At 30.1% G+C, this 27,215-nt stretch overlaps 1 protein-coding gene across 11 annotated transcripts in view; it reads right to left on the reverse strand.

Annotated features, from left to right (window-relative positions):
- Positions 1-27,215, reverse strand: part of LOC145265500 (ankyrin repeat and sterile alpha motif domain-containing protein 1B-like) — a 903,976-nt gene that overhangs the window by 641,866 nt on the left and 234,895 nt on the right. For all 11 annotated transcript variants that reach the window (XM_080121395.1, XM_080121397.1, XM_080121394.1 and 8 more), the window contains exons 6-7: positions 12,123-12,207; positions 4,123-4,224 (exon numbers count right to left, since the gene is read on the reverse strand). In XM_080121395.1, coding sequence (XP_079977521.1) covers positions 4,123-4,224; positions 12,123-12,207 — 187 coding nt within the window. The remainder of the gene's footprint in view (positions 1-4,122; positions 4,225-12,122; positions 12,208-27,215) is intronic.

Below are 27,215 nucleotides of genomic sequence, written 5' to 3' on the forward strand. Positions count from 1 at the left end.
AAATATTAAAAATAAATAAAAAATAAATCTAATAAAAATATTTAAAAAATAAAATGAAAAAAATAAATTAAAAAAAATAATAGGTAATACTGGTGAAATAAACAGAAATAATTAAATAAAATAAATAAAAAATAAATCAATGAAAATATTAAAAATAAATTAAAAATAAACATAATAAACGAAAACATTAAAAAAAATAAATAAAATGAAAAAATAAATTAAAAAACACATAATAGGTAATATTGGTGAAATAAACGAAAATAATAAAAAAATAAATAAAAAATAAATAAATAAAATAAAAAATAAATAAACGAAAATTTTAAAAATAAATAAAAAATAAACGTAATAAACGAAAATATTTAAAAAAAATAAATAAAATAAATAAAATAAAATTAAAAAAATATATTAAAAAAACAAAAAACACATAATAGGTAATACTAGCGAAATAAACGAAAATATTAAAATAAAATAAAATAATAAATAAATAAAATAAAAAAATAAATAAACGAAAATATTAAAAATAAATAAAAAATAAACGTAATAAACGAAAATATTTTTAAAAATAAATAAAATAAAATGAAAAAATAAATTAAAAAAAACAAAAAGCACATAATACGTAACTGGCGAAATAAACGAAAATATTAAAATAAAATAAAATAAATAAATAAAATAAAAAATAAATAAACGAAAATATTAAAATAAAATAAAATAATAAATAAATAAATAAAATAAAAAAATAAATAAACGAAAATATTAAAAAAAAAAAAAAACAACAGAATAAAAGAGAAACTTAAATAAATTACACATAGTAATTTGCTAGCAACTTTGAATATATAATTATATTTCCATTTACTGCGGATATATTTTCTGCATCCCTGTTCATACTTGCCATCTTTAGATTTGAAACACCCGCCATTTGAGAAAGAAGATTTTCCTCAGAATATATTATGGAACACTATCACACACAGTACATCATTATGTAGAAATTTAACTTTTCAAGTAAGTCTTATTATTGATAAAACAATTTTTAAAATTCATTAAATAAATAAATATCTATTGTGCATACACATATATTAGTGATGGGACGATTCCAATATTTTTCTTGTTTCTGATACAATTACCGATTCCGTTCTAAATTCCTGGTTCCGATTCTTTATAAATTTCTAAATACTTAATTATAAAAGTGCTATTTTGTCCCGATTACTGTAAAAACACATCTTAAATGTGCCTATATTTTTTCAAACGTAAAAACACACTTGTGAGGAGGTGATCTAGAGATTTTAGTTTTACCGGAAGTTTATATCAATAAATATTTTTTATTTTATTATTACTAAAAGCAGTGGAGGATATTTCTTAAACCAAAATCAAATAAAAAAAGATAATTTAAGGAATCGGTTTTGACATCGAAAAATAGGTGTAAATTTTTCCGATTCCGACACTCCAAAAAGCTCCGATTAATCGCCCCAACACTAATATATATATATATATATATATATATATATATATATATATATATTAGGAATTTAAATTTTAGGGTTAAATTTCAAATATAAAAAAAATATATTAAAAAAATCTTTAGCGGATTGATATAATCAAATATTTGCCAGATATCTCATCCAACCAAAGGAGAAACTAAAGAAATATGTCTACATCGGACTTTTACCTGGTGCCTTGGAAGAATTACAATACACGTTGGATCTTTTTACCTCCTTGCTGCCAAGAACTTTCATTTCAAGATTTAGCATACATTTTGGATCTGAAGTTCAATATCCTTTTTTATTCTTCATCAATATCTAATTTCCCTTATTCTATGTAGCTAAAATGATTTAAAAACTTTCAATTTTTCTATGTTTATTACCTTTAGCAAATAAGATGCAAACCATTTATAACATTTGCTAATATTTTTCCTCTGAGGAGAGGCATAAACATCGAAAACTCATGGATTAAGGAAATATATTTATTAAACTGTATTCTTTGTTTTACATATAATAAAAATTCTATATTTGAAGATTAACCATTTTCTAATCATAAAATTTAAATTCCTAAATTATGATTTATTTGCTCTATCTGGTATATTGAGCAATTTTATTTAGTTGGGATGGTCTTATATAAAATGTTACATCCAATAATATTTTGTAAGAACGATAATCACTAGATTTGCATACCAGTAGATTTATTGCATTTCATTATTTTGAAGAATATATATATATATGTGTGTGTGTGTGTGTGTGTATTTTAAGGGGATTAGAACAACAGTTTTAATATTGAGTAAAATGATTGATAATTTATAATTAAAATTAAAAATCGGTTTCACAAGGAAGAACAAACAAAATCAATAAATTGTACGATCTTTTCGGAAACGATGTTTTTATTGATATAGACAATACGTCTTGGACAATAATTTTATCATTTGATTTTATAAAACAAAGTCTCCTACTCAGAAAAAATAGTGGGTGGGAGTTTAAAGACACCAAAAATAAAACTAGCATTTTTTAAGTAAGGCAGATATATCTTTTATTCGCCCGCCTTTAAAGCCTGTAAGTATCATCGTCAATCCATTCATTGGGATGTTGTCATAAGTTGGGATAAGTGTCAATGAGAGAAAATTGTGATAATCAGTAATGGTGACAATTGGGTAGAAATTGGATATTTATGAGGAAGGTTATCCTTGGCCCAGGATTTTTATCCTGGGCCCCAAAAATCAACAGAGATTAGACCATTTCTGTAATGATCCGAACCCTTTTGTTTTTTTCGGTGGGAGTTAAGTTCTGTGCAGTTCTAAGTGGTCAGGTCAGGAGGTCAATCCTCCCAGGCTTTGCCTTCTCTCTTTGAGAAGGGGTTAGTTTATTGCTAATCGCCTAAGGCGCTCTCACCAGGAAATGTCGACAGAGCTGCGCCGGCACTTTTTGCAGGTCAGAGTGCCCCTCCTCAGGAGCGCTGACTTCTGAATTTCACTTTCCGACATTGATGTCGGAGATCTTGCAGTGCGAAAGAACTTAACAACTCCTTGGCCTTTTGACTGGGAACAACGTGTAGTATCTGTTCTGATGCTACACTTACCTGATTCTGTCCTCGGTCAGTGAAGGAAAAATTCTTCTAGATTGGGTCAATTTTTATTTGTTTTTTTCAACCCAGAGTGCCCCTCTAGAGCGAGCTGGATTTTCTCCACATTAAAATCTAACTGTCTACTTTTGCCCTGATGGGGAGGCAGGTAAATAGGAACAAGTACTTGTTTATGTGGGACTCGAAAACGACCATGTTGTAGTCAGTTGGGATGCAGACCTACGGCATTGTGTTCCACAGCCTGTTCTCCACAAGAGACTTTGTTCAAGGAATTTACATTTAATTTTAGGCACAGATACAGGAAAAGGCATAGTTGAGCCTCAGTAATCACTCAAAAATCGAAAATTAAACAAAATACTGATAGAAACGCATCCAATAAATGTCACCATTTGTGCAAAAATGTAATGTTCTACGAGTATTTTGTTTAATTTTCGATTTTTCAGCGATTATTGAGGTTCACAATCATTCTACTGAGACCACGATTTTTGTTTTGTTTTTGTTCTCACTTAATGGCTTTATTTTTAACTAGAAAAACACTTTAAAATAAGTTAGAACATAAAAAACAGATAGATCGAAAAGTAACTTAGTTTGCTTTTAGTAATATTTATTTGTTGTGTATTTATTTTTTTTCAAATGTTTTCTTTTTGCTTTGTTGGTTATTCTGGAAAGTCTTCTAGAATCAATTAAAACAAGCTGAGCATGCAAGGTGCTCCTCCATGAGTGAAAAATTAACTTTCACCATGACTAATGTTTGTGCAAAATTTCAAAAAATCCAAGGTGTGCTTATTGAGAAAAGTGTGAACAAATGAACGATTTGGGGGTAATTTTACCCTATAATGGTACCTAGAGGATGGGGGGGGGGGGCAGAGTTATTCCAGAAAATCTGTTCTTATAAAAATTTACTTTCACCATGACTAATGTTTGTGCAAAATTAAAAAAAAAATACAAGATGTGGTTATTAAGAAAAGTATGAACAGATGAATGGGAGTGAAGTTCTAGTTCCAATCCCTCGTTTGCCAATAAAATAAAATGAATTTGGAAAAATCAAAAATAACTTACCAATTATCAACGAGCTGACTTGATTGTATTTCTGTGAACGATAAGAATTTATTAGGTCGAGGGCCGTCTGTCCCTGGGGGTCAGTTTCAGTGACATCAATACCTGCAAGGATAAAAGAATAAGAATATTGAAAATAATTTTTAGTCATTTGAACTGAAATCTCTTACAGAACTCACTCTTTCCCTCTTTCACACAAAATACCATAACCTGATTATTGAATGTGAATGGAATTTTATTACTATCATCATAGATGGCATCTGTGAGGCTTTAACACACATTTTGACAACCATTACATTTGCCATGAAAAATAATAAAGGAGATTCCCCTCCTGTCATATATCTAAATTAGACACACAAAAGAAAAATAGATTCATATTATTTTGCAATCTCCAGTAATTTTGTTTTATTTTCTTTTTTTAATAATAAAAATGAGAAGTCCCTAGTGGGGAGTGTATATAAATGAATATGCTATATAATGGAGTATATATATAACAATGTATGACCATTTCCTTGTGTCATCTAACATTCAATGTGTTTAGGTGTATATTTACTAATTATTAATGATGGTATGACCCCAATGATTTTGACAATCTTACCTATAAGTTACGGTTAGAACAATCAACCAATCAGAAGCCTCCAACTTTATTTGAAAAAAAATATTGAATTTTGGATTCAAAAGAAAAATAGATTCATATTATTTTGCAATCTCCAGTAATTTTGTTTTATTTTCTTTTTTTAATAATAAAAATGAGAAGTCCATAGTGGGGAGTGTATATAAATGAATATGCTATATAAGGGAGTATATATATATATATATATATATATATATATATATATAACCAGTGGCGTAACTATGTAAAATGGCGCCCATGGCAAAGTTTGAATGTGCGCCCCTTCTTAATAATTTATACCTAAGATATACCTAACTACTAATTTTAATTTTTGTCAAGCAATTTTTGCGCCCATGTCAGAGTGGCGCCCATGGCACGGGCCATGCCTGCCATACCCTAGATACGCCACTGTATATAACAATGTATGACCATTTACTTGTGTCATCTAACATTCAACAGGTGTATATTTACTAATCATTAATGAGGGTATGACCCCAATGATTTCGACAATCTTACCTATAAGTTACGGTTAGGACAATCAACCAATCAGAGAAGCCTCCAACTTTATTAGAAAAAATATTGAATTTTGGATTCAATCCAGTTCGCTGTCAACCTTCGTCTTGAAACAACTGAATCATGACTGCATTGATTCTTCGCCACCATCTTTGTTACTATGAATTAACACTCGAAATTGTGACTGCATTGATTCTTCACCGATTTGATTTACTGCCGCCATCTTTGTTCACCATAACGTCTCAACACTTAACAGTATTTAATGCTTGTATTCATCTAGTGTTCTCTATTTCATGATCGTCCCTAGTTTTCTTAATGTTCGTCGAATTAATCCATGTATAACATTTATGACAGTGTTGCTATGATTGCCTAGTGTACTCGTGTTAGTACGTGTCGATATATTAACAGATACAGATTTACATCAGACTTTACCAAAATGGACAGATATCAGTTTTCTGGCAGTTTAACCTATGACTAATCAAGAAACATACCTTTCCATTTTTGAGTCTTGTTTTGACGGATCTTGGAAGCTGCTAACAAAGATTCATCCCAATGAATTGACCAAACATCTTGGGTGTATTTTCAGCAACTTTATTTCCATAATGTTTCTGTGCGGAAAATAGGAATCGCCTACCTTTCCAACACCCTCGTGTCTGTCTTTCCTGCGGATTAGGATGAAAAGAGATCCAAGATGGCGTCCGTGAGATTTTAACATGCACGGTCTCGGACGATCTCGCAAAGTCACGCTACACGCATGCAAATGAGGTGTGCCGGGCTCCAAAAAACAGGTTGCTTGGAGAAGTTGGGGAGAAACTTTTGTTTGACACATTGCTTTGCGTTGTAGCGGTACGTTGCTTTGCGGCAGACATTTTGAAACACGTTGGCACGCTGCAGCGCGTAGAAGAGAGAGAAAGAAATGTATCACTTGGGATACGTCCCTTACAACAGTTTCATCACTTGGAAAGTTGCATGCTTGTTGTAAATTCTACATTCTATCAAAAAAAAGCTATCATGACCGGTCACCAACTCGTCTGTCCCTCAACTGTCTCTCTCAAACTTGAACTCTCAACTGACTAAAATCTATGTATCAGAAAACTTTCTTTTTGCAGTTACATCATGAATACACATAGCATTAAAGATCATCGGATAATTTTACATAATCGATAACATTTATCTAGAAATTTCTAAATTAGTCAGCTAAAATTCCTGTTTGAAATCATTCCCCATTTATTATAAACTAGCAGGCTGCCCAGCATTGCCTGGTCGTAAAATATGCATAAATACAGAGAGGCCCACTTAAAAGTAGTCCAATATCTCTAATCTTTCTTTTACAGACCAACTGACACCACAAGACAAAACGCAATTCTTTTTCCAACAAGATGGCGGTACATGCCACACGTCTAACAGATCACTGACACGAGTTCATGACATGTTTAGAGAAGAGAGAACAATAAGCAAAGGGTTATGGCCACCATGTTCCCTGGACTTGCCATCATGTGATTTTTATCTTTGGGAGACTTTAAAACAAAAAGTGTATGCAAATAATCCTCACAATCTAGAATAACTAAAGGAGAACATTACCAATGCTACCAGGAGAATCACTAGAGAAGATCTACAGGCAGTATCTTCAAACGTTGTTAAACGTGCCCAGAAATGCATAAATGTCAAGGGGGAGCACTTCCAGCATCTTTTATAACACTGCAGGTAATTTAAATAATGCTACAGGTAATTTAAATAACGCTAGAGGTAATTTAAATAATGCTACAAGTAATTTAAATAATGCTACAGGTAATTTAAATAACGCTACAGGTAATTTAAATAACGCTACAGGTAATTTAAATAACGCTACAGGTAATTTAAATAACGCTACAGGTAATTTAAATAATGCTACAGGTAATTTAAACAATAAAAAAAATGTTCCTCCACCCTACTAAGTTTTCCGGACTACTTTTAAGTGGGCCACCTGTATTATATTTCAATTAATGCAGATTTCTTATTTATCATAAGCAGAAATACAGAAGATTAAATTCCTTTTAAAAGATTAAGCAATAAAATGGAAAGAAACTGATACATGTGCATGTAAGTTTTTTTTCTAAACAGATCATTTCTTGTATGTAAAAAAAAAAAAAATACTCAGTGTGGCGAAAATTGTGGGAATGCAGGCTTATGGTTGTCTTCAAGTCCAACGTGAACAAGTTTCTGATGAGCCGTTCCACTTAAGTTAACAAATTTACCGAACTTCCATTACTATCGATTACTATATTGTCCTTTTAACTACTGTACACTCTTTAACCCTTATCCTTGAGTGGCCTCTCAGCCTTGATAAGTGGTGCCGCCTATGTAAAAAATTTAAAAAAAAAGCCTCAGTGTGCGCTTTGCCGACACAGCGTCATGATGCTGAAAAGGATCCAAGATGCCGCCTGCGACGTTATATAACAATGCAGTCTCACCGAATCTCATGTGCTCTCGCGCACATATGCAAATATGCAAATTTGGAGGACTCTGTCTTTTATAAAAACAGACCACTGGAGCAGATGAGACAGACATGAAAACGAGTCTACAGAAAGTACTGACGGACAACGCTGCTGCAGTGAGCTGAAGTTTTGTGTGCTTCTTTTTTTTCTTTGCAACGACACTCAGTTGAGATCGAAACCAAAACTTAAAAATAGTGAGTCAAGTACGATAACCATTAGATCAGCTTGTCACGATCTTTAAAAAGTGTTTTCAAACCAACTTATTCTTAACATTAAGAAGCTGTCATGTTTCATGACCATGTATGCGCAGTCGTGAAACAGTTGACAAAGAGATAAAAATTTGATGACCCATAAGTACAATTTTTCAATTTTGACCTTTTTTTCCAGATGAAAACCAGTTAAACAGTTTTCCACATGTCTAGATACCCTATATATCAAATTTCAAGTCTGTAGATCAAAAAATTTGTTGAGTATATAGGTTGAGAAGTGTTCTCACACACACACACACCTACATTCTCACTTTTATAGATATATAGATAAATATCTTATTCTAAAATACCTTTTTTCCATTTAGACTACGAACATAATCATAAGAATTGACCCACACACCTTCTGGCATTTCTCCAGAACCAACTATACAACATATTTACCATGAAAAATAATGACAAAAAAAAAAAAAAGCACTTCTCAAATATTTAAATTATACACACAAAAGAAAAACAGATTTATATTTTTTGGATTCTCCAATAATTTTATTTTATTTTCTCTCAATGTCACAAATCTATATATCTATAAAAGTAAAATTGTCTGCCTGTGTGTCTGTGTGTGTACATTTACCTACCAAACTATTGTCAATTTTCAGTCAACAGACTCAAGATTTGACATACGGGGTATCGAGATTTGAGAAAATCTTTTTAATCGGTTTTTGAACAGAAATTTGGCTATCAAGTGGTCAAAGTTTAATGATTTGGCCCTTGAAAACTCTACCAAAGTCCTCCACCAATTTTGGGTCTAAACACTGGAAATTTTAGATGTAGGTTACTTCAACATGAATTAAACCTTTTAACTTGATTTGAGCCCGAAACAATAAATGTTAAGGAGTCAAAATTGGGTTCAAAGCTTTAAAAAATTGGACCTCTGTGGTCTCTACCAAATTACTCAGCCAATTTTTGATCTGAACATTTGAAATTTTACATAAAGTGTATTCAGACATAGGACAAGTTTTTAATCGGTTTTTGGCCGAAAATTTGGCTGCCAAGGGGTAAAAGTTAAAAAGATTTGACCTTTGCGGTCTCTAGTAAACTATTCAGCCAATTTTGAGTCTAAACATTTGACATTTTACATGAAGGGTATTCAGACATGCAGCAAGCTTTTGAATCAGTTTTTGAGCGAAAATTTGGCTGCCAAGAAGCTAACGTTGAAAGAGTTTATCTTTGCAAACTCTACCAAACTCCTCCACCAATTTTGGGTCTAAACACTTGAAATTTTAGATGTAGGTTACCTGAACAGGAGTCAAACTTTTTAATATATATATATATATGTATATGTATATATATATATGTATATATATATGTATATGTATATATATATATATATGTATATATATATATATATATATATATATATATATATATATATATATATATATATATATATATATACGTATGCACATAAAGTTATGAACAGTACAAAAGGCTCGAGCAAAGCCGGGCTGAACTGCTAGTTAATAATAATAATGATAATAACAACACTACAGGTTGATGCCACTTAAGAAATGTGATGCCGAATACAAGTTTACAAAGAACAAAGAATACACCACTTCATGTATATGGATGACCTGAAGTAGCTTGCAAAAAGTAAAAAGGAACTGGAAAAGGTGATTAACACAACCAGCATATTTGACGAGGACATTACAATGGAATTTTGAATGGAAAAGTTGCACTATTAAGAGATGAAAAGCGGAAAACTAGAGACATCCGAGGGTGTCGAACTGCCAAACCAATAGAAGATGAAGGCGCTTGGTGAACATGACACAAATATTTGGAAGATCTGGAAGTAGACACCATCAAATCTACAGAAATGAAAGACTACTAGAAAAGAGTATGCGATAAGAACAAGGAAACAAAAAGAAACAAAAACTATTAGAGATGGGACGATTCCAATATTTTTCCTGATTTCGATACAATTACGGATTCCGATTCTTTTATTTATCCCAATTACCATAAAAACGTATCATAAATGTGCATATCTTTTCTTAAACATAAAGCACGTGAGGCAGGGCTCTACAGATTTTGGTCTTACTGGATCTTTAAATCAATAAATATTTGGGTAGTTTTTTTTTTGTTTATATCCGTTAGAAGCGCTGAGTGAAATTTGAAGAATAAATCTTTTTATCTTTAAATCAATAAATATTTGGGTAGTTTTTTTTTGTTTATATCCGTTAGAAGCGCTGAGTGAAATTTGAAGAATAAATCTTTTTATCTTTAAATCAATAAATATTTGGGTAGTTTTTTTTTTGTTTATATCCGTTAGAAGCGCTGAGTGAAATTTGAAGAATAAATCTTTTTATCTTTAAATCAATAAATATTTGGGTAGTTTTTTTTTTGTTTATATCCGTTAGAAGCGCTGAGTGAAATTTGAAGAATAAATCTTTTTATCTTTAAATCAATAAATATTTGGGTAGTTTTTTTTTTGTTTATATCCGTTAGAAGCGCTGAGTGAAATTTGAAGAATAAATCTTTTTATCTTTAAATCAATAAATATTTGGGTAGTTTTTTTTTGTTTATATCCGTTAGAAGCTCTGAGTGAAATTTGAAGAATAAATCTTTTTATCTTTAAATCAATAAATATTTGGGTAGTTTTTTTTTTGTTTATATCCGTTAGAAGCGCTAAGTGAAATTTGAAGAATAAATCTTTTTATCTTTAAATCAATAAATATTTGGGTAGTTTTTTTTTGTTTATATCCGTTAGAAGCGCTGAGTGAAATTTGAAGAATAAATCTTTTTATCTTTAAATCAATAAATATTTGGGTAGTTTTTTTTTGTTTATATCCGTTAGAAGCGCTAAGTGAAATTTGAAGAATAAATCTTTTTATCTTTAAATCAATAAATATTTGGGTAGTTTTTTTTTGTTTATATCCGTTAGAAGCGCTGAGTGAAATTTGAAGAATAAATCTTTTTATCTTTAAATCAATAAATATTTGGGTAGTTTTTTTTTGTTTATATCCGTTAGAAGCGCTGAGTGAAATTTGAAGAATAAATCTTTTTATCTTTAAACCAATAAATATTTGGGTAGTTTTTTTTGTTTATATCCGTTAGAAGCGCTGAGTGAAATTTGAAGAATAAATCTTTTTATCTTTAAACCAATAAATATTTGGGTAGTTTTTTTTGTTTATATCCGTTAGAAGCGCTGAGTGAAATTTGAAGAATAAATCTTTTTATCTTTAAATCAATAAATATTTGGGTAGTTTTTTTTGTTTATATCCGTTAGAAGCGCTGAGTGAAATTTGAAGAATAAATCTTTTTATCTTTAAACCAATAAATATTTGGGTAGTTTTTTTTGTTTATATCCGTTAGAAGCGCTGAGTGAAATTTGAAGAATAAATCTTTTTATCTTTAAACCAATAAATATTTGGGTAGTTTTTTTTGTTTATATCCGTTAGAAGCGCTGAGTGAAATTTGAAGAATAAATCTTTTTATCTTTAAACCAATAAATATTTGGGTAGTTTTTTTTGTTTATATCCGTTAGAAGCGCTGAGTGAAATTTGAAGAATAAATCTTTGTATCTTTAAATCAATAAATATTTCAGATTTTCAAACCACGCAACCACGCGTTACCTATCACACTTCATAAAAACCCCACAGTTAACAACATCACGTGGACTCTTCATCAAACTTTCTTCCACTAGACACCATGGGGAAGAAAAAGAGAAAAAAGAAAAAGATTGACAAAGGAGTTTTTTTTTTTTTTTTAGTTAACCAAAACGATCAATGAATTCACCGAGCGTAATTTATTTCTTTGAAATATATTTAAAACTTAAAGTTTGCTTGTTTTATAACATTTCAACTGTAAATAATTTACATGACTGAAATGGGAAATGAAAGAGGAAATTCTGTTTATCAGGACATAATGAACACAAATTCATCTTAAAAATTCATTAACTAATCAGTTTTAATTCAAGTTTTGATATGAACTAAAAATAATGACCAAACGATATGATAATTATCAAATTTAACTTTCAAAATCAAATTAAAAAATAATTTACCCTTGGCTTATTTCAAACTTCTTCAATCCTACCCAAATTTCCACCATTATCGATCAGCACGGTGATGTCTAACCTTTATCCTTGAGTGGCCTGTGGACCTTGATAAGCAGTGAGCCACCTTTATTAAAAAAACAACTCACCTCGTTCAAGAAGCAGTTTCACAACATCCAATTTGCAGAAGAACGCGGCTTCGTGCAATGCAGTGCCAGCAGTTTTTGATACCACCTAGAAAATGAAATGTAAAAAAAAAATAAAAATAAATGACAATAATTATTTGCCAAAACATGGTTCCTCAAAATGTCCACGACTGATTGTTGACTGAAAAAAAAAAAAAAAAAAAAAAAATTTTTTTTTTTAATGGTAGCCTCAAGCATATGAAATATTTATACACAAATTAAATAGTGATTTTAACTTTTAAGATTAACACACAGTAACATGTTCAAAAATTAAAAAAAAAAAAAAAGAGTCGCCAACCAAATAGATGTTGGAAAACCTCGTGCTCTTATAGTGTCACTCGATGAACTGCTAAACTTTGGAATTCCTTCCGTCTCCTGCTCCCCTGACTGTACTGACATGCAGAAATTTAAATGTATTGTGAACAGACATCTTGCTGTTCAACTTCTTACATAGTGTCTCTGTTGACATGAATCCAAATAGTAGCCTCTTACGTCCAAGTGGCAATATATCTTGTTTGGGGTGATAAAGAGTTAAAAAAAATATTTTAATTACACACACACATATATATATATATATATATATATATATATATATATATAGAGAGAGAGAGAGAGAGAGAGAGAGAGAGAGAGGCCCCGAAACGGTGCGTATTCTCTCCTGATGATCCAATATTATCTGTAAGACGATATAACCCCCAAATATGACTGTATAAAATTTAAAATAAAAAAAAGATATGCTATGAAATACCTGCCCCCCAAAAGCACCATCCTATAAAACTTAGATGAGGACAGCCATAGAAAAGTGCTTTATCTCTCCCTTGACATTGACTTTATCAAAAAGAAAACAGCTGATAAACATTAGTATATACAAGTCTATAAGGTAAGCTGTTTCTTTCAAATACAACTTCTGTTGTTCGCTCGCTTCATGGCGAGTTTCTGCTACTGTTCCGTTAGTAATTTTTATCCTCTTTACACACACACACACACATATATATATATATATATATATATATATATAGGCAGTATTTTTTTTCTCTATGGCATATTTCATTAAATAAAATAGACGTTTTTTGCCTATTAATTCTATCTTCGATCCTTTCCAACTTCCGAATAAGTCTTCACTTCTGGGGGGAATTGGCTGATGTAATCACCATATTTATCATATGTCCGAAGACTTTCCAATCCATCAGGATTCATCGTCAGGGAAAAATTAATCTAACCGGTTTTGAACAATTTATAAAGTTTTTTTTTCTTAATTGGTTAATTATTTTATCCTTTTTTTCTATTGGTTGAAATTAATAGCATCCTGAAATGTTTGCGAAGCTATTAATTTTAACTAATGGAAAAAAGAGGATAAATAATTAACCAATGAAGAAGAAAAAAAAAAAAATTTTATAAATTGTTCAAAACCAGTTATATTAATTTATCCCTGACGATGAATCCTAAAGGATTGGAAAGTACTCGGACTTATGATAAATATGGTGATTAAATCAGCCAGTTCCCCCCAGAAGTGAAGACTTATTCGGAAGTTGGAAAGGATCGAAGATAGAATTAATAGACAAAAAACGTCTATTTCATTTAATGAAATATGCCATATATATATATATATATATATATATATATATATATATATATATATATATATATGTATGTTGTGTCGTGGAACAACAGTGAAAATCAGAACAATCAAGTCGAGGTTCGGTTAAGGAACAAGTATATTAACAATAATGTACAAAGATAGGATAGTGTGTATATCTGCTGGGCACTCAGCTAACAGTTGAAGTGCAGTCGCATCTCTGTCACCGGTGTTGGAATTACTAGCGCTATTTATAGTGCTAATCAGTGTAAATTCCTCTGTTCAAGGAAGGCCGGTATAACAATATATATATCTATAAAAGTGAACGTGTGTGTGTGTGTGTGTGTGTGTGTGTGTGTGTCTGTGTACATTTCCCTATGCAATAAATCTGTCAATTTTTAGTCTACAGACTCGAAATTTGATATACAGGGTACTGAGAATTGGGAAAATCGATGTGATTGGGTTTCGGCCAGAAATTTGTCTGTTAAAGGGGTTAAAGTTCAACGATTTGACCTTTGAGAACTCTACCAAACTCCTCCGACAATTTTGGGTCTAAACACTTGACATTTTAGATATAGGTTCTTTGGACATGGATCTAACTTAGTAATTTTATTTGAGTCCAAAACAATAAATATTAAGGGGTCATAATAGGGGTAAAATTAAAAAAAATTACCGTTTTTTTTTTTTTTGCTCAGCATACACCTCCAAACACTCGGGCAACGCTGGGCACCCATTGCTAGTATATATATATATATATATATATATATATATATATATATATATACTTCCATTGGTGCCTGATACATACACAGCACACAAAAGCTTTCTCTCTTCCTCTATTAATTCTCTTGTTTTTCCTGAACCATTTGTCATTATTAATCTTCAGAGTGTTACTGCTGTCCACTAAGGGAATGGTCTATCAGTCATGTGTTCGCAGTGTGATGATTTATGGAAATAAAGTGAGGGTTGAAGACATGTTTTGCATGGAGTGAAACGATTTGAGAGTGTTGCAATATTTTTGCTGTAATTATTATGGGTATGCTCATAAGTACTTTGAAGTATTCTTGATACACAGGGATGAAGGCAATGGACCCAATCACAAAGCAAATTCTTCATTATATATATATATATATATATATATATATATATTTATATAGACAAATATTACATAGTTACTACACTGAACATGCTAATGTTTCGGACAATTAGTTGGCAAAAACAAAAAGTCCTCATTAGGTGATGTAATAAAGCTTATGTGCCACTGAAAGTAGCTGGTTCTCAAATGGAAGAAATGAAATATTATTATTGTAATGACGTCAAGAAGACCTGGACACAAGACTCATAGCAGATATAGCTGATGTCCTAAACCCTCCCTGTAATAATGCATATAAGACCGAGGCCACCGAAAGTACAGGCCAATGAACATGACAGTGTGACGTCATTACCAGATCATCATGTAGGTATACGGTGCCTAAAGTTTCTTGTGTTCAACCATGCGGCCATGCTAATAGCCATAAAAAATATTTTTCGTTGCCTTTTGTGGTAATTTAAACATAATTTTTTTAAAGAGAAAGAACAATTCTTCATTTGGATAATTATATAATTGCACATTCATTTGGATAATTATATAATTGCACATTCATTTGGATAATTTTAATCTAATAAATTATAACAGTAAGTGAACTTGTTTTTGAAATTTTCTTATATGTCTATCGAAGAAAACCAAATATTTCATTTTATTATTTTTTTTAAACTGCAAAGCAAACAATTTTTATATGAGAATATTTTTCAGTCCGTTCTTTTAATAATAAATAAAGCTTTTCATTAAGTATTTTCAAATATTTTAAAGTTAGAAGCATTTTACAAAGCAGTTTTTTTATTTTTTTTTATTTAACCAAGACGATTGATGAATTCACCGGGCGTAATTTATTTCTTTGGAATATATTTAAAACTTAAAGTTTGTTTTATAACATTTCAACTGTAAATAATTTACATAACTGAAATGGGAAATGAAAGAGGAAATTCTGTTTATTAGGACATAACGAACACAAATTCATCTTAAAAATTCATTAACTGATCAGTTTTAATTCAAGTTTTGATATGAACTAAAAATAAAGAGTACATTCAATTTTAGTTAACATATTTTCTTGTGTTTTGTTGTGTGTGGTTGGGTACTTCACGGGGAACGTGGACCCTGTGTAAACGGTATTTTTATTCAATGATTGCTCCTTAAAAGTGTTTTCTTTCACTTTCTTCGTATATATCTCAGACATTTTTTTTTTAATCGTGCAGATATTTATTATTTTTTTTTTTTTTCGTTTTTTGGGGGTAAATTTGATTCATATTTTTATTTCGTGCTTGTTTTTATTTTATTTCATTTTAATGGTTTTTAATCCACTAAAGATTTTTATTTTTTTGTTAAATTATTTTTTCATACATATTCAAATAATGCCCCCCCCTCCCTTTTGGCCTCAAATAGTACCTGCAAAAAAAGTTTTTGTGATTAAATAAACTAAAGAAAACCTTTTGTTCATGCGCTTACAGGGAGCAATCATTAAATAAAAACACTGTTTATGCAGGGTCCACGTTCCCCGTGAAGTACGGGTAAATGTACGTGCCCTGCTGAAATATTATTTAGAAAGCCATTCTTAACAGGGGGAGGAGTTTTCTAACTATTCCGCACTTTCACCTAACAATTTAATGAAAAAATAAGATAACATAAAAATTTAACTTGGAAGTACTATCTAAAATATAGCATGGTGCACACACTGCACAAGCCCCATTATAATTATTATTATTATAACAATGATAATAAAAAAAAACTGCTGTAGATGACATCGACTGGCACCACATCAATTAGTTGTGAAGGGTCAGGGAGGATGGAAAAACCGAGGTGGGAGGGTACTAACCAGATCTCCACTGGAAGTGTGCAGTTCAAATCTGGTATCTTGGGGGGGGGCATTTTGTTACCCAAACCCCAGGAAACACCAATGGCTAATACCAACGAGAAATCGATGGTTAACGGCTGTTGTGACAACGTGCAATCATCTGCACGAGTGGTCAAGAGGTGGAGAACATTGGAAATCTGAGGAGACTTGTTGTCACGCGGTCTCCAGCAAATACCACAGGTTACTGCCAGTGAGCGATCACTGATGATGGCCTGTGAGACAACTCCCAGTGAGTGAAATAATAATAATAATGTCCCCTCCCAAATTCACCATCATCCTGATTTAATATCGTACATGTTTACTATATTTTCTTAGTTTTTAACCAATAATAATAGTATAATTGTCTTTTAGTAGTTATGTGAACTTCATTTCCGTATTCATGTATTCTGCATTGATATGAAAATGAAGACTATAGTGAAGTATAGGATTCCTAACCATGTAACTGATGAAAAGATACTTTACATTTTGATGGAAAACGTGGGGGAAAATGGACATAGAAGAACAGAAAACCAAAACTTTAAATGTAATTTCTGTATTAAAAGTAATAGTTATTTAAATATTTCAACATATAATCTTGTGGGAAAATCCAGCTCCCCAATAAGGGCCACTCTAGATAGGAACAAAAATAAAAATTGTCTCAGTCATGAAGGATTTCTCCTCCATCGACCGAGGACAGAAAAGGTGAATTGTAGCATCAAAACAGATACTACTACACTGTGATCTTGTCCCGAATGCCAAGAATTGTTTGTTTTATGTTTCTTTAATTGTTTGTTTCCTAAATTCACAATTCACTTTTATCAGTGTTAGATTGTATATTGCTTTAAAATTACGTAATTTTATATAGATAATATTTATATTTTGTATTGAATAAAGTTCAGTTTCATTATTAATCGAATTGGGTGCCTTTCTTTTCTTTTTTAACATGTTTTAATGCTCTTTTTTAAAATGCCGTCATATAGTATCGACCGTAACACTTTGACGAATCTTACCTACATTGCCTGCAGGCATTTTTCAGTTAACAGGCCTTCTATATCTCGGTGGCCGTGATAAGACCCAGACACAAGACCCATAGCAGGTATAGCCGAAGTCATATCAAGCTCTTAATTTAAAGTGGATCTGCTTATCCTTTAAATGTGCTTAACAGCCGAAGAGCAGGTCTTTGTGCCCGGGACCTAAAAACGGTTTCACGGATGTCCTCATGATATGGACAAACCAAGTGAATCTCCCTGGCAAACAGTCGTGTTACATATTAACTGATGTTTAATACCTATGGTTAAAATTTTAAAAATATTGGAAATTAAAATTATTAAATATTAAATATAATAAAATTATTATAAACGATAAAATTATTAGATAAAAAATAATAAAATTATTATAGATGATAAAATTATTAGATAAAAAAATAATAAAATTACAGCTGGATATACATGTACTGCTGCAGGATATACATTCACATTAGACGTTCTGCATAATCGCACTGATGTTTGCTCAGAGATGTTCTGGTAATCTCCATTCACATTGTGTTCTGCAGTCCTGAACGTGCTGCCTCAAAATTGTTTGAACATGTATCACTGTCACATTTTCGGAGTTCTATATTGTCTAACTATTGTGATATTCCTAAGTTTTATGCATTCCTTAGTTAGCTTAGTAGTCTCTGTCTATTGCTAATGGTTTTATGACCATGGCTGAATAAAGGAAATTATAACCTTTAGAAAAACATGTAATAGCTTTCAACAAAAAGTAAAATAGGTTTAATAACATTTTAAAAGGCTTTAAAATAATAAGGTTCTATAAAAAAATTTCAATTATGATAGTTTTTACAAAATTAAAATTATGAAAGTTTTCACAAAATTAAAATAATTTTACACAAATATTATAACGTTTTAAAAAGGTAAAAGAAAATTATAATAGATTTGACAAAACTAAATGCAAGTGAGATTTTATCAAATATGATTTTGCAAGATAAAAATTAATTTCTATAAAATCAACATAACTTTTAGACAAAAATTAAAAATATGGTTTAACAAAAGTTAAAGTGGTGTTTGTAAATATAGAAACGGACTTTTAAAATTTAAATAGCTTTAAATAGTTCAGATAGACTTTAAACAATGATAAAATTTATAAAAATCTAAATAGCGTTTATAAAATCATAACTTTCAAAAAATTAAAAATATTATATATTAAATATCATAAAATTATTATATATTAAATATAATAAAATTATTATAAATTAAAAAAATATTAAAATTACATTAAATTTATAATACTAAAATTATAATTTTTACAACATTATAACCATCTATAATTAAAATATAAATTAAAATAAAATATTTCATAGAAATATAATTAAATTAAAATAGATTGAAAAAAAATTTAAATGATAAAAACCTTTAGAAAATTAAAATACAGAATTAGAATAGTTTTCTTTATAAAAAGTTTTTACAAAATTATATTTATAATTAAAATATAAATTAAAATAAAATATTTCATAGAAATATAATAAAATTAAAATAGATTGAAAAAAATTTAAATGATAAAAACCTTTAGAAAATTAAAATAAAGAATTAGAATAGTTTTCTTTATAAAAATAGTTTTTACAAAATTAAAAATAGATTTGATAAAATGTCTTAAATGTAGACGGCAAACTTACAATAAAAATAAAAGATGCTTTATTTAATAAAGATGTCTTAACAAATACAAAGATGAATATATAAATTAAATAACAGTGCAAGGAAAAGTGTTTTTATAAGAAACCTCACAAAAATTGATTTTAACATTTATTAAGAAAAATCATTGTGTAAAACAGGTTTTTTTGCATGAAGAGGATAGGGGTAATGTCATGTGCAACATGGAACTATGAAATGATGCTATTTGCAACATATTATAACGATGAGGTGATATACTGTTTCACATGTTGTAAGGGTGGGATAATGCCATGTGCAACATGTAACAGTGAGGTGATGCAATTTGCAACATGTTGTAAGGTTGTAATGCCCATGCACAACATGTTTTAAACGTGAGATGCCATGTGCAACATGTTGTAAGAGTGGGATAATGCCATGTGCAACATGTTGTAAGAGTGGGATAATGCCATGTGCAACATGTTGTAAGAGTGAGATAATGCCATGTGCAACATGTTGTAAGGGTAAGATGACGACATGTGCAACATGTCGGAAGGATCTGAGGATGGCATTTGCAACATGTTGCAAGGGTTGGAAATTGGCATTTGCAACATGTTGCAAATATGGGATTATGAAATTTGCAACATGTTGCAAAGATGAGATTATGCAGTTTGTAACATATTGCAAAGATGGGATTATACCATTTGCAACATGTTGCAAAGATGACGTGATATCATGTGCAGCATGTTGTAACTGTGATGATGCCATGTACAACATGTTGTAAGGATGGAATGATATGTGACGAATGTGATATAAAATTAGAGAGTTATAAAAATCTAAAGATGCATATGAAAATGCTATTTCAAACTAATGCGTTGAATATGAAGATATGAAGTACATCCAGGTCTTTCCTACTGCAATATTGTGATTGGCTGATTAATCCATAAATAACGGCTGCTAGAGATATTTGGAGAGATGTTGAAAGGTACACAAACTTCATGATCATGATACATGTAACAGAAAACTATGATGCTATTTCAAACTTCTGTAACAGAAAACTAAGATGCTATTTACAACTTCATTAACAAAAAGACTAAACTGCTATTTCATACTTCCATTACAGCCAAAAATAATTTTTAAAACTTTTGTAACAGACAGTCAAAAATGCTATTTCAAACTTCCATAACAGACAACTGAAAATGGTATTTCAAACTTCCATAGCAGACAGCCAAAAATGCTATTATGAACTTCAGTAACAGACAGCTTAAGACGCTATTTCAATCTTCCATAACAGAATGACAAAAATGCTATTTCAAACTACCATAACAGACACGTGAAATTTAAATGTAATGTGAACAGACATCTCACTATTCAACTCCCTACTTAGTGTTTCTGTAGGCATGGTTTGTAATTCAAAGTAGCCCATTAAGCCTAAGTGGCAATTTACCTGGTTTGGAGTGAATATTAGGTTAAACAAAAAGGGGAAGATACTTAGTAATAGTGCTATTTAATTTATTGATAAATTAATTTTATTCAATAAAATTAATTTTATTCAATAAAATTAATTTATCAATAAAATTAATTTTATTGAATAAAATTAATTTTATTCAATAAAATTAATTTTATTGAATAAAATTAATTTTATTCAATAAAATTAATTTTATCAATAAAATGACAAATGAGACGATTAGCATCTTTCTTTTTTTCTTTCATCCAATGCTAGTAGGTGTAGGTGAAATGTGAACAAATTCCGATTGCTTGAGTTCTCAGTCGGCCATTGCAACAACCAGCTAAGTTCCTGCCAGACCAATTTCCTCTTCAATAATGGATTCCAGTATTACATATGAACATCCAACTCTCCTTTTTGCATCTGGAGTCCAAAGTAGGAACTTTCCTGCTGGTTCATCATGGCGACTAATATGACCGGCAAGTACTAGACATCTTTGTCTCACAATATTGGAAACATGAGGTAGGTAACCATACAATGACTTGTTTGTTTGGTGACTTTTCCAGGATATGTTGTAGACTACATATCTGTCTACCCGAATTTTAAGTGAAAACACTGAAAAAAAAATTTATTTTTTTATCTCCCAAATTTTTATTTTAATAAAAGAATCGGTATCTTTTCTGTTTAATGCCTGCCACTAATATAACACTGTTTCTTATTAGATCACTGAAGTTAAGCAACATAGAGTCTGGTCAGTATCAGATAAGTGACCGTTTTTCTGCAGAAAAATCTTGACACCTTACGCTTAGAATTGATTCTAACACAACACCTTTATCCCTTGCGCCAAACGTCCATAATGAGAATAATCTGCATCATCATCGGATTAACATATGTTTTACATGTATAGGACAGTGTTAAGAAATTGACTTCCAAACTAACCTATCTCTGGCCAGGTCTTTTTTTATCCCTCTTTCTCTCATTTCCATTTTCATCACTAGCTCCCATGTGAACTAAATCAGCGTTTCTCTCCATAGATTATATAAAGAGTTCACTTCAAAATTTCGAAGTCTGACAAGCTGTACCTGAAGAAACTTAGAAGTTATATCAGCCGAAATACTGTGAAAATAACATCAACATAAGTTTTCAGTGCTTTTATTTAATGTAAAATGCTTATTCGGTTCGAAAAACAGGTAATATTCAGCGCTACCGGAGAACACGAAGAAAATGTTTGCGATATCTTGGAAATTTCGACAAAGACTTCAAAATAAGAAACAAAACAAAATTGTGGTAGAAACCCACCCAATAAATGTCATGGTAACATTTATTACGTGGGTTTCTACGACCATTTTGTTTTATTTCTTATTTTGAAGTGATTATCGAGACTTCAAAAATGTAGAGAGACATTGCGGCCATTTTTTCTTGTTCTCCGGTAGCGTTCAATATTGTTTGTTTTTCAAACTGAATAAACATTTTACATTAAATAAAAACACTAAAAGCTTATCCAGTTAGGTAGAAAAGTAACTTATCTTGCCTTTGATAACATTTATTTGTAATGTATTTGCTTTTTTTGACAACTTTTTCGTACCTTTGTGGATTTTAATATAAATGCATATTATACAGGGTGACCCCCAAAAAACAGGCCCCAACTCTAATTAGACCCTGTTTCTTAGTGCTTTGTCCGAATGAAATTAAACTTTGGTCATAACTAGTTTATTATATTGAAAACATTGCATCAAAACACTAGGGTCTTTGACCTTTTTTTCTCCGTTCTACAGCATATGTCCTAGATGGCCTCCATTTGGCTTTTGTTTTTTTGGGGTCACCCTTTATCAATGAGGATTAAAGATCTTTTGTATTTTCTAGATTTCTCTCTCCAAGTGAAAACTTATCCAAGTGAATATTTGATAGCATTATTTATTTATTCACATAATAAATTGAAGAATTAACAATGAAGTGAATAGGTGAAAACACTGACACACACGCAAACGAAACACAAACCTCCGCGTATGGATTCAAGTTGCCATCGGCCAACACAGCATTCAAATTGTAGCCCAGTGTTTGGGATGAAACCTAAAGGGGATTGCCGGAATTAGAATTTATAAAGTTCTTTTTTTTTTTTTTTTTTGTGTGTGTGTGTGTTCGTGTGCTTCTATATTGAACGAACGAAATTTAAAAATCGACATATTGAATTTTAAGTAAAACAAATGGTACCTACGTAATTGCCATGTCGTAAATAGTAACATATCCAAAAAATATGAAAAACGATAAGGCAGAAAAAGAATTATTGATGAAAAACAGTTTTCGACAAAGTTTAATCTGGGGAATGAAATTTGTCCGACATTTTGAATTACGTTCGTCACGTGACGTAGGCAACAGAATTTAATTATCTACACTGTAAACTTTTTTTTAGTAAGCGTAATATAGTGATTTCTTTCAATTTCGCAAATTTGTTTTTTCATTAATAATTATTTTTCTATCTTATCGCTTTTCATAATTTTTGAATATGTTACTATTAGCACCATGACAATTACGTAGGTACCATTCGTTTTACATGAAATTCAATATTATGATTCGTTTATTAAATATAGAAGCACTGTTAATTTTATTTTTTTTATTATTAGCATAAATCGTTCAGGTTTCAAAAACCAACAAAAAGTGCTAGTGCATTACATAAAAAAAAAACATTACAAGTAAAAAACACTATTACATAATTTAAGTACCTATTTACAATGCCTCCCCACGGGACAGAGTTAGATACCAGGGTCGTTTTTTAACGTGGAGAAAAGGTACAAAAATAAAAATTGTCTCAGTCGTGAAGGACTGCTCCTCCACCGAAAGAGAACAAGAAATCGAAGTGCAACATCTGAAGAACAGATACTACACTTTGATCTTGGCTAAAAGTAATTACATAATTTAAGTATCATGTCGAAATGGCAATCATGAACAAAGGCTTGTTCGTCTAAGAGGCGTAACTCTACTTTTACTGAGAACATTCGAGTAAATGTAAGAAAAAATATAATAAAAAAAAAATAAAATTATCTATTTAAAACAAAAAATGTTTTTTCAACTTTATTTAATGTAACAAAAAATTTTAAAAAAAGGTAACTATAATACATAATTTTATTGTGTTTTTCCTTTTTTTTTTTTTTTTTTTTTTTTACATTTTCTTACATTTACTCAAATGTTCTGAAAGACTCGTTCCTCTAAGGGAAGGAACTCTTTTACAAAAGAGTGCCTTCCCTTAGAGGAACGGCTCTTTTTTTTCCAATTACCATCGAAATTAATAAAAATTACAAAAATTCAAAATGAAATAAATAAATGATCAAATAGAAAAATAATTATAACAAAAATTAGAGTACCCATGTACAAACGGTACCCTGAACAAAGTTTTTTTTTTCGAATTAGTTTTCTTTTTTCTCTCTCTCTCTCTCTCTCTAATTGACATTTAGTCGAATACTCGAATGTTCTTAGTAAAAGTAGAGTTACGTCCCTTAGACGAACAGTCATGTCTTCAAGATGCCGTCAAAATTAGCAAGAAATTCACAAAAATGGGCAAGTACAAAAATAATTATAACAAAAAATAAGTTTAGCCATATGAAAAACTGACTTATCTCCCTTGTTTTGCTAACTTTTACTATTTCACATTAGAAAATCGCGGATCCATAATAATGTTTTTTCCCCCCCCTTTTTTACGAAAAAAAAAAAGTTGCAGAAGATCATGTATTTTCGTAATCTTTGGAATTTTTATTGGATGCTCATGTACTTGCTGTCTCCCTGTTTCTACTTTCGTTCCCCCCCCCACTCACATGCCCCTATTTCGAATTCGTAGCAGTGGGCTGCCATCAGTGGAATTACGAAAGTAGAAATGGGGAGACCAAAAGTACATGAGACCTCATTTTTATTATTTCGAATTATCTAATCAAGTAAAAATTCCATTTTTTACTTGATTAGATAATTTAAAAAATTATTTTTGCAAATTACTTGACAATTTAATAAACAAAAATATTGTACAAACTGAATTTAACTTGAAAATACTATGACAAAAATAGTTTTTTTAAATTTAGTAATTAAGAAAGAAATAGAAATTCACTTGATTAAATAATTCGAAATATGAAAAATGGTTTTGTTTTAATTTCATTATTTTTTCAAAATGTAAGTTTAGTAAGCCAATTCTAATTTAAAATTAAATTTCAATTTAAAAAAAGTAAACAAACATTTATTTGTGTTATGTTGCTTATAAACATTTATTTGTTTATAAATTAAAATACTTTTCGATGTAATCACATCTTCATCAGGATAGATAGTTTTTTTTTTGTTTTTTGTTTTTTTTTTATCCCTCGTGGACATTAAGAAAAACAAGATTCGTTCAGTGTTATCAACAGAGATTTTAAAAAATTAACATTCCAGGTTAGAAGATCCACGTGGTCGCGTATAAAGTTATATAAAAATATGTTGTTGTTTTTTTTTTTTTACATAGGCATCACCACATTATCAAGGCCAAGAGGACACTCAAGGATAAGGGTTAAAGAGTGTACAGTAGAAATTGGACAATATAGTAATCATTAGTAATGAAAATTTGGTAAATTTTATAACTTATATGGAACGGCTCATCAAGAACTTATTTACGTTAGACTTGAACACAACCATATTGTAGTCAGCCGGAAAGCAGGAAAACGGAAGACAATTGCACAGGCGTGCAGTTCTAAGAAAGAAGCTTTGTTCATGGAATCTACGTTTAGGTTTAGGCACAGATAAAGAGTGGGGGGAATTATTGATAGTGTTTACAGCTAGACGAGTGTTTCTTGTGAAAGTTAGGCGAGGGGGAACTATAGATTGAAGCTCAGTCGAACAGTTTCCATGAAAATAACGATACATCAGAGACAAACTCTTCATGACATAAGATGAAAATAAAACTGTCCTGATGCAGATGTGATTATGTCAAAAAGTATTTTGATTTATAAACAAACGTTTATATATTATTTTAATTGGAATTCATTTTTGAGATGAGTATTATTTATTAATTTATTTATTGCAGACTATTATTCTCAGCTTTATTATGGGCAGGTGAGCAAGAAAAGCTAAAGTAGAAACAGAACATGTACATGGGAGCTTTTTAATTAATTCCAACAAGGCATGTAAGTACATATTAATGTTTTTACTTAAAATGCATTATTTTAATTTTTTTTTTTTTAGATATAATTTATTATAATTTTTAGATATATAATTTTAGATATAATTATTTTAATTTTTTTTTGTAAGTACATATTAATGTTTTTACTTAAAATTTTTTTTTGTAAGTACATATTAATGTTTTTACTTAAAATGCATTATTTTAATTTTTTTAGATATAATTTATTATAATTTTTAGATATATAATTTTTAGATATAATTATTTTATTTTTTTTAAATCTGTTTTGTAAGTACATATTAATATTTTTACTTAAAATGCATTATTTTAATATTTTTTAGATATAATGCACTTGAAACCTCAAGTAATTCACAATTGTATTCTTAGTACTGCCTGCATTAAGGATTGAACCTTCAAACTTAAAAAATAGTGTCACTTAGAACTGAATTTTACTTAGTACTTAATACATTACGCCACAGGTACCAATTATTGATTCTCCTCTCAACAATTCAGTGTCATGAGAGGAGATATTAAGATATTACAATTTCTTATAATAATATTAAAAATGTATAGTTTTTACTATTAAAAACATTACATTAAAATTACAATATACAAATGTTCTTTTTAAAAAGTTTCTGGAGAGTTCTAAATATAGAATATAAAATTGTTCTTTTCGGGAGCTTCTGGAATGTTCTAAGTTGTTCGATTTAAAGTGTTTCTGGAACTTTCCATTCTTTCAAAACTATAAAAGAATACTGATAACATCAACTCTCCAGGGAGTCAATTTGAGTTGTTATGCCACTCCAGGTTATCAGACACTGATTAGATTAACTCAGGCCAATATTTACTGGGATCCAGATTCAGTCGAAAGGAATCTTATCAAAAGAATCAATTATAGCACCTTCAAAGAAAAACTGGATATTTGGTAATTATAAAGATTTTCTGACTTTCTCATTGACCAAAGAAATATTGTCATTAATTGTCAATAGTTTGGTCTTTGTTCTAAACATAAACTAGACTGAACATGCTTATCTCCCTTAGATCATTTATAAATATTTTTGTTTCTTTGTTTTTATGTATATACTTTTAATTTTTCTTTAAACTCTGAGCTTTAATTTTTTTGTTTATTTTTTATTTTTTTTTTTTTTTATGTTTTAGTATATGTTGCATCTTTAATACCACTGGACTCAAACGCATAACATTTAGAAACATAGTATCTTGTGAAGTTCCCAAGATTATTCCAAGCGCACACGCACATGCATAATGGCTCTTTATATATAAATGGGCATAGTTTAGGAATACCCTTTATTTTTGCTGGTATATTATTATCCCTTAGA

Source organism: Euprymna scolopes, chromosome 40 (genome assembly GCF_053919585.1).
Source record: "Euprymna scolopes isolate OS-2025 chromosome 40, ASM5391958v1, whole genome shotgun sequence".
Lineage (NCBI taxonomy): Eukaryota > Metazoa > Mollusca > Cephalopoda > Sepiida > Sepiolidae > Euprymna > Euprymna scolopes.